This window comes from Ceratotherium simum, chromosome 37 (genome assembly GCF_057802395.1).
Source record: "Ceratotherium simum simum isolate JZ-2026a chromosome 37, ASM5780239v1, whole genome shotgun sequence".
NCBI lineage: Eukaryota > Metazoa > Chordata > Mammalia > Perissodactyla > Rhinocerotidae > Ceratotherium > Ceratotherium simum.
The window spans coordinates 15,560,044-15,574,167 of record NC_141936.1 but is presented as its reverse complement, the minus strand read 5'-3'; the positions used below and the strand labels follow the sequence as shown (position 1 = coordinate 15,574,167).

The 14,124-nt window shown below is 41.6% G+C and overlaps 1 protein-coding gene across 2 annotated transcripts in view; it reads right to left on the bottom strand.

The window, feature by feature from the left end:
- Nucleotides 1–7,206, bottom strand: part of CUL3 (cullin 3) — a 98,395-nt gene extending 91,189 nt beyond the window's left edge. For both annotated transcript variants that reach the window (XM_087424756.1, XM_087424757.1), the window contains exon 1: nucleotides 6,745–7,206. In XM_087424756.1, the coding sequence (XP_087280882.1) occupies nucleotides 6,745–6,810 (66 nt within the window). In that variant the 5' untranslated portion in view covers nucleotides 6,811–7,206. The remainder of the gene's footprint in view (nucleotides 1–6,744) is intronic.
- Between the last annotated feature and the right edge of the window lie 6,918 nt (nucleotides 7,207–14,124).

Here is a 14,124-nt window from a genome sequence, read left to right as displayed (position 1 = left end):
AGACGGACACAGATGTTAGCTCAGGGCGAGTCTTCCTCAAGCAAAAAGAGGAAGACTGGCAATAGATGTTAGCTCACGGTGAATCTTCCCTGACCAAAAAAAAAAAAAGGGTGGGGAGTGGGAAGAGAAAGGGAGGAAAAAAGAAAGAAGAAAAATGATGTATTTTCAGATAAACATTTAATGTACACATTAGAATGTACATACCAAATGAGTGTGGACTCCAGTAAAGTTATCTGGAGAGGTTACATACTTACTCCAATGATTACATGAGAATCTCTGGAACTTCTCTTTTGAAGCTAACCCAAGGAGCAAGTCGCACTCTTGTGAAGTGCCCTAGTGGTACCAAACCTGTATCCTTTGAGAATGATTTCTCAGTGTGGTTCACAAATTGACCCTGAAGGATTTTCAAAATATAAGTTCTAAAAACTACACAAAAAAATGGCAGCATTACTAAAATAAGTGTATAGTATTATAATATAACCATTTGTAAAAATAACATTCAATTTTAATATTTAAACTGTGGCATAATCATGGCTAAATGTTGGTATAACAATAACAACAGCTAACTGTGTGCTAGGTACTGTTCTAATGCTTTACTTTCTTTATTTCACAACAATCCTTAAGGTAGGTCCTATTAGTAATCTCATTTTACAGAAGAGAAAATTGAGGTTAAAAGACATTAAGTCACTGGTTAAAGATGACGCAGCTAGAAAGAGGTGGAGCTGACATTCAAACTCTGGCAGTGCAGAGCCCACACGCTTAACTATTATGCATGCTCTCAGTCTCTGTACTCTTCAGTCATACTCCTAACACATATGCACATATGTTGAATACTCTAATGTAAAACTAAATGAAAATTCCCTACAGACTATCCATAGCTTCAGTCTTACAAGTAGTCAAAGAAATGCAAATTAAAGTACTATTTTTTACCTATGAAATTAAAGATACAATATGCTGTCTGAGACACTGCTACACAGTAGAAGTTAAACTAATACAACCTTGAGATGTATAATTAATTCTTAAGAGCATTCACTTTACAGCCAGACTGACTGCATTAGATTCCTAGTTCTGCCACTTAACAAGCATAGTGACCTTAAGCAAATTACTTAACCTCTCTAGGCCTGGTTTGTAAAATAGATAACAGTAGTATTCTGTAAATTAAATGAGTTTACACATGCAAAGCACAGAGAACAGTTCATGGCATATGATAAGCATGCAATAAGTCTTAGCTATTATTACCAGCTCTCTGGAGGTCAATTAATATATATCAATTACATTTAGCCCAGTAATTCCACAATCACGGATGGGCTCAAATATTTATGCGCCTAAATAGTCACAGTTGCATTATTTATAATAAAGAAAATATGGATTCACTGGAATCAATCAAAATACTTAGCAGGAGGAAATGGTTAAGCGAATTGAGGTACTGTAGAGTATTACAGTCGTTAAAAATCATGCTTTCAATATATTTAACGTGGAAATACATATATAGTAAGATACTATACTTTTTAAAAGGCAGTATATAAAATGATATAGCACCTTAATTTTACTGTGTGCTCACACATGTATGAAAGATTAGAAGGATGGGCCAGTCCCGTGGCTTAGCGGTTAAGTGCACACACTCCGCTACTGGCAGCCTGGGTTCAGATCCAGGGAGCACACTGACGTACCGCTTGTCCAGCCACGCTGAGGCAGCAACCCACATACGGCAACTAAAGGGATGTGCAACTATGACGTACAACTATCTATTGGGGCTTTGGGGAGAAAAGAGGTAAAAAAAAAAAAAAAAAAAAGGAGGAGGATTGGCAATAGATGTTAGCTCAGGGCTGGTCTTCCTCAGCGAAAAGAGGAGGACTGGTGTGGATGTTAGCTCAGGGCTGATCTTCCTTACCAAAAAAAATAAGATTAAAAGGAAACACATCAAGGAGCTGGCCCTGTGGCGTAGTGGTTTAAGTCTGGCACGCTCCACTTCAGCGGCCCAAGTTCGCAGGTTCAGATCCCAGGCACAGACCTACACCACTCATCAGCCATGCTGTGGTGGCGACCCACATACAAGACAGACAAACATTGGCACAGATGTTAGCTCGGGGCTAATCTTCCTCAGCAAAAAAACAAAGGAAACATCAAAATGCTAATATCATTTATTTCCAAGTGGTAGGATTACAAGTGATTTTCATTTCCTTATTTATAAACTTAGGTATTTATTAAGTTTTCTATCATGAACATGCATCACTTTTATAATTAAAAAAGCTACTAAAATGAATTCATTGTTTTGACAGACTATGATCCAATAGTTTTCACAATACACTGACAGACACTAATTGTAATTCATATTTTATCTCAGTGATTTTTTTCTTACAAGTAACACCTTTATCTTTTGCTGACTTTAAATAAGAACTATTTTCAAAGTTGTATTATTTAAAACTACAAATTGTCCAGTAACCTTTATAAAAATCTAACAAAACTGCTAAAGAACACCCAGATAATCTTGAATGAAAATAAGAGCAAAAAAGGTTTGCTATTTCTAAGGTCTCTCAATTTATAATACAAACAGAGGACATACTATTTTTTCTATTCTTAATTATATAATCTTCCTGAACTAGAGAAATGCTGTTATTACTTAGCTACTTAGCTATTTAAAGGAATGATGTACAAATAAATGTAGCTTTCTCTATTTTGTTTGAATGAATCAACCTTGTGACTAATGTATTATTTAAAAGGCCAAATTCTCACATTATATTCTATACTACTAAAACAGTTTCAAATTCAATACTGGTACTAATAATTTCCAGGCTCCTGTGAACTGCTATCTAGGAAGATAATGCAAAATAAACAGCTTATAGATAACTACTTTATGCTTTTATTTTTCAAATTCTAAAGCCAGAAAAGTACTAACAGTTACAATACAACTAGCTGTCATAAAACTACTAAAGAGCAAGAATCAGTCTAAGTGTAAGCAACACTTTAATGAATCTGTTACACCTTACCCCGCAATTTCTCTATGAGAAAATACAACAAAATGGAAAACAGAGTTATAGTCAACTCCCCACCCTGTGTGATTTGCAAGATCATTCAGCCTTCCTGTATGTATAGTCCAGGTAGTTCTAGGCAACAATTACTTTCCCTAAGGAAGAGAAACCTATTATAAAGATCAAAGCTGTTCCCCCAATTCTGACCAATATTACTGTAGCTAGGAAAAACAAACACATTAACTGTCCCCATTTGTTGTTAAACTCGTGTACTCTTAAGTACATCACAAATGATTTTAAAACATCTCTTTCTAATGTCAGCCGCTTGGTGGACTCCATCTAACAACAACCTCCACATCATTCACTGTCCACGACACACAGGTGGAGCTCTGGGAAGCCCACCCAGAATTAAGGAGTGGACATCACAACCAGAGAATCTTTATCATAATTTAGCACGCTTCCATAAACTAATAACTGAAGCCATTTCCAGATCACACTCTAATGACAATCACTTCCATGAGGTCTCCTAAACTCTGAAGGCTAGACTAAGAAAGGCAAATCAGAGGACAGGCTAGCATTTCCATTCAAACATATCCCCTCCAGTCCAATCAAGCTTTTCAAGCCCATGTGGACAAAACCCTGGATGGTACAGATGGTGAGGAATGGCTTTTCAAAGACAAGGACAAAAGGTTCACCTGAGAGCAACTAATCCTACAAAGTGGAACAGAAGCTCAGGAGTGAAACACGTGGCAACAGCAAGCGAAGAAGAGCAGAAACTTCTTGGAGCAGCATTGTTTGGTCCAAACCCATATAGTTTCCAAGAGTTTGACGACTACAGCCTCCTTCCTTAAAAAAGTTTTGCAGCCTTGCTGTTCATATATCATGTGAAATGATATATATATTGGGCACTGCAGGAAAGCTTACAAAGTAGGATAAACTGTTCCTCCATAACGATTTATAAATACAGAAAGTTCCTTATTGTTTTCCATCTTAAAAAGAACCAACTTCTCTTGAAATCTTATGAAAAGGTCTACTTAAAATGCAAACTGTGCATAAAACTGTGGTATGGCGTAACTTTTACTCTTGTGAACAATAATGAAGATACACAAAATATGCGGTCAGAACACTAAAAACAACCTGATTTTACTCATGAAACTATATCTGGAGTACGCTTACACATCTATAAACTATCCTGTAAGTTCACTTACCACTCTATTTTGCAATGAAAACAAAACAATCCCAAAATATATTTTTACACATCAATTTTATAAAACAGAATCTGAAATGAGCACTCGAGACCTTTGGTTAAACCACAATTTCCTTTAAATTATGGTTAACTATATATCCAAATGGTAATGTAAAATACGATAGTTGTAAGTATGTACATATGTATATACATAAACAGTATTTTTTCTTTATGGAATACTATGCATCTACTACTTCTAACTAGCAATCCACATAGACTATAGTTATGTAAAAGATCACTAACCTGGAAGAAAAAACAAATTTTCAAGGTCTGTACGTACTCAAACATTTACTAAAGGATAAGTCAGTGAAATACCATACCACTGAGGCATATATCTATACTTAATGAAGGCTCAAGGAACTATGACTTAAAATTTTATATATTTAAAAAATATAATACTTCTTTTCAGCGGGAACTACTTATGATGATGTTAATAATTATAAAATAATGAAAAATCCTTAAACTTCAAAAAATTAGCAGATGTTAACTACTAAATGTCAAACACTAGTTTAATATTTTAACTTCATTAAAGGATTTTAGAAAAACATAGAGGGCCAACAAGTTACAAACAGAAAGGGTCCAAATTAGCTCATACACATAGCACTACTTTAAAATAATCAGTTTCATCAGTACTGTGTGCTAATCTATCACATAATATTACACTCTTCAGCTAAAGGAATATTCTCCCACCACCTCCTCCCAGCAATGTAAGATCCAGAAAGCAGGCATCTGGGTCTTTCAAGCTATACTGATATATCCCAAGCTCCCACAACAGCGCCTGGCACACAGTACTCCATCTTTGTTGAATGAATGAAAGAATGGGAGAACAGATAGGAATAAGCAAACCTAAAGAGATCAAAGGGTTAATCACACATAGATAAAGGTATAACTGGTTAATCAGAATATTGACATAAGTGAGTTGATGTCAAATGTGAGCTAGTCCACATTTTAGTAATAAATCTGAATTAGAACTCAGACTGTAAGAGTAGTAAGCTTTTCCTAGAAAATTTGTTGTATACAACTAAAATTCTGCTAAAAATGGTCAGAACTGATTTAGTAGGAAAACGAACATTACTCGAAAATTCACAAACCCAGCTCTTGTTCCATTTTAAGGGAAAACGTGCTAGTGAACGTCATTAGTGCTCTTTTGTCAACATTTCTCATTTTCTTTGTAGTTTCTCACATTTACTTAGGAAAAAAATTCAAAAATTCAAAATCCCTTTCATCAGTATCAAAATACTTAATTCTCCTGAGTATACCCTAGCTTTACTTACATAAAACTAAAAGTCTCTACACATCGACATTAGTATTTACGCTACCACAATTTCAAAATTCTGCATCAGGTGTCTGCATCGGGTCTTTTAAGTTTTAAAAATTCACAGAGGTCCTCAAGTTCAATGGGTCGGTTTCCTACTCAACTAGAATAACTACACTAATAAGTCTTTCCTCACTGCAAACTACACTTTAGAAAAAGCACGCTTAAAAAAGTGAGTACAAACTGCCTCTTCCTCCCTCACACTTTATGTTTATGATTCTAAGCAAGGAAACCCAAGATCTTTCTCTAGCTTTGCTGTTTTAAAATTTTCTGTTCAACTGCTGGTTTGTCTGTCCTGACGTATGCCTGTTACTGTAGCGACACGAGCAAATACGCCTAGTTTCTCTGTTACAACAGCACATTTTAATGCTTGCCATTGGCTATTCGATTCAGATATGACACCCGAAGTTATACCCTATATATACTCAACGCCACAAGCATATGAGTCAACGTAATGCTAAAAAAGAAAGTTTCTAAACAGAAGACGTCTGCTGTCACTAAAACCTAGACGGTAAAGCAACTCAGGATGGTGACTCCTCGTTCTTTGGGCTTCCATGGCTAAGAAATAAAGAACCAATTGTCCAATTTGTTCTCTCTGGCTTCCCCTTGAGTGGCAAGGCAGTTTCTGCCCATGAGAGTTGGTAAAGTGCTCTAGAAGCCGGTGGATGAGAGATGCTATAAATACACCCATGTTACTGGTACATTACTATACAGCACTACGTGGAACCACTGTCACCGCGCCGGGGGTAGGTGGATGGCACAACCCTCCCCGACTTGGGGGAGAGGGAGAGGACAGTGCCCTCCATCATTCTAAAGGTCTGGCTGGCCGTCTCTTCGGCTGGCTTCTTTTCTCACCCGCAGCGAAACCACACGTGAAAAGTTACACACGCGCCCCATACAAGGACTTCGCCCGTCCCCATCGCTGCAGGGCCGGGATCCCCGAACCCGGCGCCCGGCACCGGGCCTGCACCCGGGGCCGCGGGACCGGCGAGGGGGCCCGGCCGGCGGCGCCGCTCGGGGCGGGGGCGCGGGGCACGGCCCGGGAGGCCCGGCCCGCGGCGCCCCGTTGCCGGGAGGCTCGCGCCCCGCGGCCGGCGGCGTGGGGGAGGGGAGGCCGGGCCTGCGGCCTGTTGGGGGAGTTCAGCCCGGGCCTCGCGTGCGGCTCTCGGCCGGGCCCCCGGCCCCGGGGTCCCCGGCGCCGAGCAGGGACTCACCGGAAAGGCCCGGATCCGCATCTTGGTGTCCTTCCGGCTGCCCGTGCCTTTGCTCAGATTCGACATGGTGCTCGTCCCCTCCCCGGCGGCGGCTTCGGGTCGCACTCCGAGGCGCCGGTGTCACATCTAAGGCGGGCGGGCGGGCGGGGGGCGACGCGGGGGGCGGCGGCGGCGCGGCCCCCGGGCTGGGCTGGGCGGCTGGCCGGCCGTGGGCGGCCGCGGCGGGGGCGGCGGCGGCGCGGGCTCCGGCGGCTCGGGCTCGGCTGGGGGCTGCGCTGGCGCGGCGGCTCCGCGGCGTCCCCCTCGCGCCCGGCTCGGCTCCCTTTATCGCGCTGCTCCGCGATGGCGGCGGCGGCGGCGACGGACAAACATCTCACTGCGCAGGCCGAACGTCCTCCTCCTCCTCCTTCTCCTCCTCCGCCTCAGCGAGACGAGATCCGGCCCAGAGGGTGGAGGGGGGAGGAGGGAGGGAGGAGAGCCGTAGAGTGGAGAGATTGGGGGAAGGGGGGGTGGGAGGACGGGAGGGGAGGCGGGCGGCCGCGGCGGGGACGCTCCGATCTCGCGAGAAGAGGGCGAGCGCGCGACCCCGGGCGGGGCGGGGCGAAGCCGGGGAGCGGGAGGGGACAACGGGAGGGGAGGGAGGGAGGGAACCGGGAGCCGGGGAAGTGGGAGGGACCCGCGGGGCGGGGAGGTGGGAAAGGGGCGGGGCCGAGGGCGGGCGGAGTAAACTGCCTTTTTGAAAGGGGAGCGCTGGAGACCGGCTGTGGGCGGAGGAGGTTGCTGATTGGTGGAGCGCGGGGCGGGGGTGGGGGTCTTGGTCACGTGGACGGAGTGGGCGGGGGAAGTTCTGAGAGCCGGAGCGGGACTGTAGTGGGCTGGGTCCGGCTGGCCTGGGTGGCGAGGGTAGTGTCGGGGCGGAGCGTGGGGTGCGAGATGGATAACCATCCAGAACTGGTTCCTGTGTTTTTCTAGGGCATGTGGACTAGGGATGGGTATTTGAGCAGAAGCCAGAAAGTTGAGAGAAGAGTTGGTGCTGGAGTTACCTGCAGTGTCAGAAATTAGGGTCCTGTATGCTTAACCGGGTATTCGGATTGGATGTGCACACCCCACCTTTAGGACTGAGGGGTGGAGATGTTAATCCACAAAATTTCCTTAAACTGCATATGCTTCAGGACTTCTTGATTCATTGATACTTTCTGAGGGACCCAGGACTTATTAGTGTTAAAAATCTCTTTTTCGTTACCATTGAAATGAAATGACAATGCCTTTTATGTAGTGCAATATTTTGGTAAATGGTGTTAAATAGAAGATAGGCTGATAGAAACCTATCTTTAACCTGCCAAATCATTTTTACTATTGCCAAGAGTACCATAGATTTTGAAAGCCATAATTGTCTTTGATTCCACTTTGCTAAAAATTTGGGAATTTTTTTTCTGTCGTTGTAGTCAAAAGGTCTAGTTTGATTCATTCATTTTGCTTTCTATTTATTATGAATTTTACTTCCTAATTTACCTCTTTGCTCTATTTGGATTTCTGACTCTGCAGAGGAATATGTGAGTTCCCAGTTAAGTTTGTGAACTTCTAAATAAGATGGGTATCTACATTTGAGAGCTATTATTTATTTTAATACTTTTTTTTTTTTTTTTTTTTTGCTGAGGAAGATTCACAATGAGCTAACATCTGTTGCCAGTCTTCTTTTTCCTTGGGGAAGATTGCCCTGAGCTAACATCTGTGCCAATCTTCCTCTATTTTGTGTGTGGTTTGCTGCCACAACATGGCTGACCAGTGGTGTAGGTCCGGCCTGGGGATCTGAGGGAACCTAACCGCTAGGCCATGGGGCAGGCCCCAATTTTAATACTTTTTTTAAACTTGAGTTTTAATACTTTTTTATAGCATTTGGAAGCTGGGGGGTTTTATACTTTTTTAAAATAAGTAAACTGAAATCGTCTCTTTTATTTGTTTACTATAAGGTTGACCTTGCTCTAAATTAATTTAATCCTGATGACTAAATTTAAGAGTGTTGTTTTCATCCCCTACTTGGTTGAAACGCTCCACTGGAAATATCATATTTTCTTGTTTTGTTTTCTGGTATTCGCTAATGAAAACACGAGCTTAAGAAACAAGGATGTTGCTTGAAGCAATATCTGTATAAATACTGAAGCTAAAAATAGGTCATCCAGAACTGGGTTGATAAGGTAAAACTGGGAGGGGCTCTAATTTAAATATAAGATGATATGAGTCTTGGATAGGAATTTATAATCTGTGTGCTGATTATAAATTCCTGTGTGCTGAACCTCCATTTCCATAATCATTAGAATATAATAACAGCCAATGTTTTTCCACTGGTTGTTCTGTCCTGTGGCCCAGTTTCTTTGTAACATAAGAATATATGTTCTGGAACCAGCTCTACCACTTGACTACCTGTACTATGTGGCTTTTGTGGGCAAGGACTTGACTGTTGGTGCCTAGAGTTCCTCTCATCTGTGAAATGGGGATAAAAATAATACTTCCTCTTTGGGCTACTGTGAAATTTAGGTGATTAAAGCATTTTAAAAAGCCCTGAGAGCAGTGCTCAGCACAGAGTAGCCACTCAACACCTGTTGAGTGGCTACTATTATTATCATGGGTAGTTAAGGTCAAGTTTATACTAACTTCCTTTAACCAATATGTAGATTTCTAAAAACACTTGTATGCTTTTATAAAATGAATATTATTTTAAAACTAAGCGAGTCTCCAACAGTTACATTTCACAAACCAGTAAAATATTTTTTAAAAAGCCGGGAACCAATATGGGGTTGGCAACTTTATTTTGGCAACTAAGGGCATTAAAAAGACATAACTACCATCGACTAGCCTCATTATCTTTTTTTTTTTTTTTTGGTGAGGAAGATTGGCTGTGAGCTAACATCTGTTGTCAGTCTTCTCTTTTTGTTTGAGGAAGACTGGCCCTGAGCTAACATCTGTACCAATCTTCCTCTATTTTGTATGGGGGACGCTGCCACAGCATGGCTTGATGAGCAGTGTGTAGATCCATGCCAGGGATCCAAACCTGTGAACCCCAGGCCGCCAAAGCGGAGCGCAGGAACGTAGCCGCTACGCAACTGGGCTGGCCCCACATTATCTTATTTTTTAAAAAAGTATTTTAACCACAGAAATGGGAGAAGGTGAGTTTTTGAACAAAGAACAGTTCTTTAAATTGGTTAATTTAGCCCTATTGAAGAACAATACACAGAGCTGATTTTTCTCGTTTAAGTGTGAACCTGATACAGCATCATGGGCCAGATTTAGGAACCCCCTGCAATAAGGCACATTTCTGTGTAATTGTGAAGCATATAATCACCCTTTGATTTGTTTGTTTTGTGAACCCAGATTTTTACGTGTTGGTTTTGCTTAAGCAAAATTTAGCTGCATTTCAAAGAATCGCTGTCAACTGTGTCTTCCATTAGGCTTTTAACCACAAAGACCCAGAAAAACTCTTCAAAATGACTTTGTATGTCACTGCCATTAAGAAATCTACTGCTCATTTATTGGTTCATTCAAACCAATTGGTTCGAATAAACGTTCAAGAAATATTTATTTAATGGCTGCTACGTGTCAGGCACTAAGGTAAATAAGACAGATGAGATCTGCCACCACAGAACATATAGTCCTTTTTCACATTTCAAAATTTGGAAACCACAGACCCAGGTTAGACTGGCAACTTCCTATACACTCCAGTTCAGAAATCAGAGATTTTCCTTTGTAGGAAACCAGCATCCCCAAAATGTATGTGAAATACTCTCCAAAGCAGCAGTAGACTATTCTTCTGTGCCCGGTGGTATTCCCTGACTTGCAAATAGCAAATGAACTTTCAGGATATCGGTTTTTCTGCCAACTGCCACCTGATCCAGCAGAGAAAACAGTGCTGGGAGAGGAACTCACTGGACGTTGCATGCCTACTGGTTGGTTTCCTACTTATGCTGACCGAGTCCTGACACAGGAGAACAGTGGCCTCATTTCCATTTACTCATATGGAGCACGTGCGGTCAGAGAATCCGGGAGGCTGAATGGGCCTGCCCCTTTTGTACATCTCAGTCTAGAAATGGACAGTACAGACTGAGAAACCAGTGAAAGGGAATAGCCTCTTCTTGGCCGTGAGTTTCTAGGTATCCAGGATACAAAGCCACTTGTATCACTGTATCGGACCTGCTGATTTGATTGTGCAGATATTGGTTGTTAAAACAGCTGACAGCCTACCAATTCAATTAGAAAGACCTGTTCAGTGGTTTTGAATAGACGAAGACTGTGTTAGGGAAAGATGTATGTTTTTCAAATTGCATAGAGAAGATTTATAGATATTATATCACTTCCTTAAAAGTAAGGGCTAGATCTTCTACTTTCTTCCTTGTCTCCACCAGGCAACTAATGAGCATCATAGGCCATTAGATTTATAATATTTAGACTAGTAACTTTGGTATGTGCTTTATAAGATGACATGTTATAGGAGTATCCCATTGCAAACATAGCCACAGATACTTGAAAACTGTAGGTCTTGTCCATGCACCTTTTCTGCTTTGTCTTTACTATTTTCTTTATATGTATCATCGAGACAGGAAGCATATGAGACACATGAGCATATAAGACGCCATATCTTGAATTAAAGAAAAATCTTAAATGTCTATTATAGCACCCAAACCCATCTCAAGTTTTCATCCCATTGTCATGCTAAACAAAATCATCTCACTGGCAGCTCTGGAAACTTTCTAGTTGGTCTGGACAGTGTTCTGTTTGTTCCACATTTATCCAATAATATTTTGGAGATAAAAATATCTATATATACAACCAACTAACCTAATTTAACAGAATATAAATTCTCGATGAAAAATTATAGGCATTGCATTCATGTAATTTTATTTTGAAGAAAAAGAATTTCCTCTTATTGATAACAGTAACTGTATAAAGAAACCTCCAGGGGACAATTATGAATATGCTTTCATTCATGACAAGTAAAGTATATGTTGAAATTTATAACTCATCAGCTCTGTCTTTGTGAAGTAAGTTAATTTTGGAGTTGAGATAAAGCATGGTTCCAAAGAACTATAAAAGTAAATGTCTAAATTTTATGCTAGATTTAGTAATTGTGTGAATTATAACTACAACAGTCAACAATTGTAAAATACCATTATCTTTAAACGTCTTCAATAAGCTGTTTGTCTTTGGTTCACAGTAAAACTCTATTCTTTCTTCTTATGTCTTGAACTAGTAAAAATCAAAATCTGACTAAAGCAAAGGAGTGCTGGTGGTAGACATGAAGAATAACCCTTAAGAGACTAACAAATAAGAAAAAAATTGTTGGGGCCAAATTCTAGCCCCAAATTGATACAATGAATTAATTCCTAGGGATAAATTGGATTTGAAGTTACTGGCTTCTGAATCTTCTAGTTCTTAAGTGGCTGGTCATTGGGCAGAAAACGCATTGAATGGGCGGTTCTGAGAAAGGGACAAGATGGACACCTTGTTAAGATGACAAGATATAAAGCAACTTTATATCTAACCCAGTTAAAAACCTTTTAAAGAATTTTCATTTATGAGACCTGTAGAGATGGTACTTTTCTGATCCTGAAATCCTTGCTGAGAAGTGCCTATCTCTCCATGAACCATCTTTTGGGAATAGTTGCTTTAGATACTTGGATTGTTAAGGCAGTTTCACATTCTTTTATTAATTATCATAAGGACGCTTGTCCTGTTTTGGGGAATGGTGCTTCCTATTAGCACCCTGATTTCTTGTTTTAAAGGATTCACCCATTGAGTGTGTGGTCTTGGTAGCTAGTGGTGTCCACTTCCTATCACAATAGCTAGAGGGCCTGATCCTCCCTCCGCACTCCCCAGCTCAGCCTGGAGATGTGTAATGTAGACTCAGGCAATCAGACCCTCTCCTAGAAACTCTTGAGTAGGTGATTGAAGGACGTAGGGACAGTTGGTAGGCATGCGGCAGTGGCGGTGGGTGGCCTAGGCTCTTCCCACTGAGCGACTTTAGCTGTTATTCCTGCTCCTCAGCTTTCCTGTGGTCCCCTAGTTCCTGCTGCTTCTCCAATCCTGGTCCTCCCACCTCCCTTCATTTCTGTGACTCCAAACATGCCTTCTCCGAATTCCATTTCTGCTTAAAATAGTCCAAGTTTGTTTCCGCTGTGTTATCACTCAGGGTCCTGGCAGGAAACAGATGGCTCACTCAAACAGGGAAATTGAGGCGAGTTTAATTCAGGGACTATTTACAAAAGTGTGAGCTGAGTTAGGGAGGGATCAAGGGATGAGGAAGCATCTCAGGACTAGCGGCGGTAGGGAGCCTTGCGCCACTTCCAGGCTGGAAGGGCTAAGAGGAGAAGTAGCCACCAGAACCTGGAGAGAATTCTCTCTGTAGCTATGGGAAAGGGCTGCCTGATAAGCTGAGGCCTTGGGAGAGGACCCAAGCTACTGGCTCAGTAGGGAGGCAGCCAGGGGACAAAATAGCCCAGCCTCACCTTCTTCCTTGTCTCTGACTCTGTCTGGTGCCTCCCATTGGATGAACCTAACTAGAAGCCAGAAGGCAAGGGAGCCCATTGATGGAGACCATCAAGGACAGCCCTCCAAGACACAGAGCGAAGTGAAGAAAGGTGGAGAATAGATCTGGAGAGGCAAACAAGGAATGTTCATGTGGAGTGTTTGCGAACAAGACTTTTGACTGATGAAAGTAAAATATACATTTACATTAATTTTTTTAAAGCTCCCTCCCGTAGTTGTAGACTCTGTGCACTGTAGGAAGGTGCCTTGCTGAGAAGGTAAATGGAGGTTGGTACCTAAGGCGTGTGCCCTGGCAAGTGCTATTATTACCTGAAAGAAGCAGCACCTGTTTCCTTGATCAAAGATGCCAACTGCCCTCTCAGCTGTGAAGCCATGGGGCTGGATTTCTCTGGGTGATGGGCAGGCCCTTTGGCTTTTTTAATTTGCATGAAAACCATCGTATAGACTAACAGTAGCTGTGCATTGCCACTACACTAGTATTTTAAACTATGAAATAATATAGCACCATGGTTAAGAGTGCCAACAGGTTTCTAATCTGACTTCTGCAATGTATCAAGTGATCCCCATTTATTCTCATCGGTAAAGTTAGCTTAATAACAGTGCCAATTTCACAAGGCTAATGTGAGGATCAAATGGAATAATGTAGGTAAAGTATTGAGTACAAGATGTGGCACGTAGTTTGAACCCAAAGAATATTAGCAATTATTTTATGGTTAATTTCCAATACCATTTTTGACTCTTCGGTCTACATCTGGTAAATGACAAGCGTTTACACGTTTCTGCATTCATACAGCCACTACAGCATCCAATTTGCCATCACCCCTTAAGTGGTGGCCTTCCTGT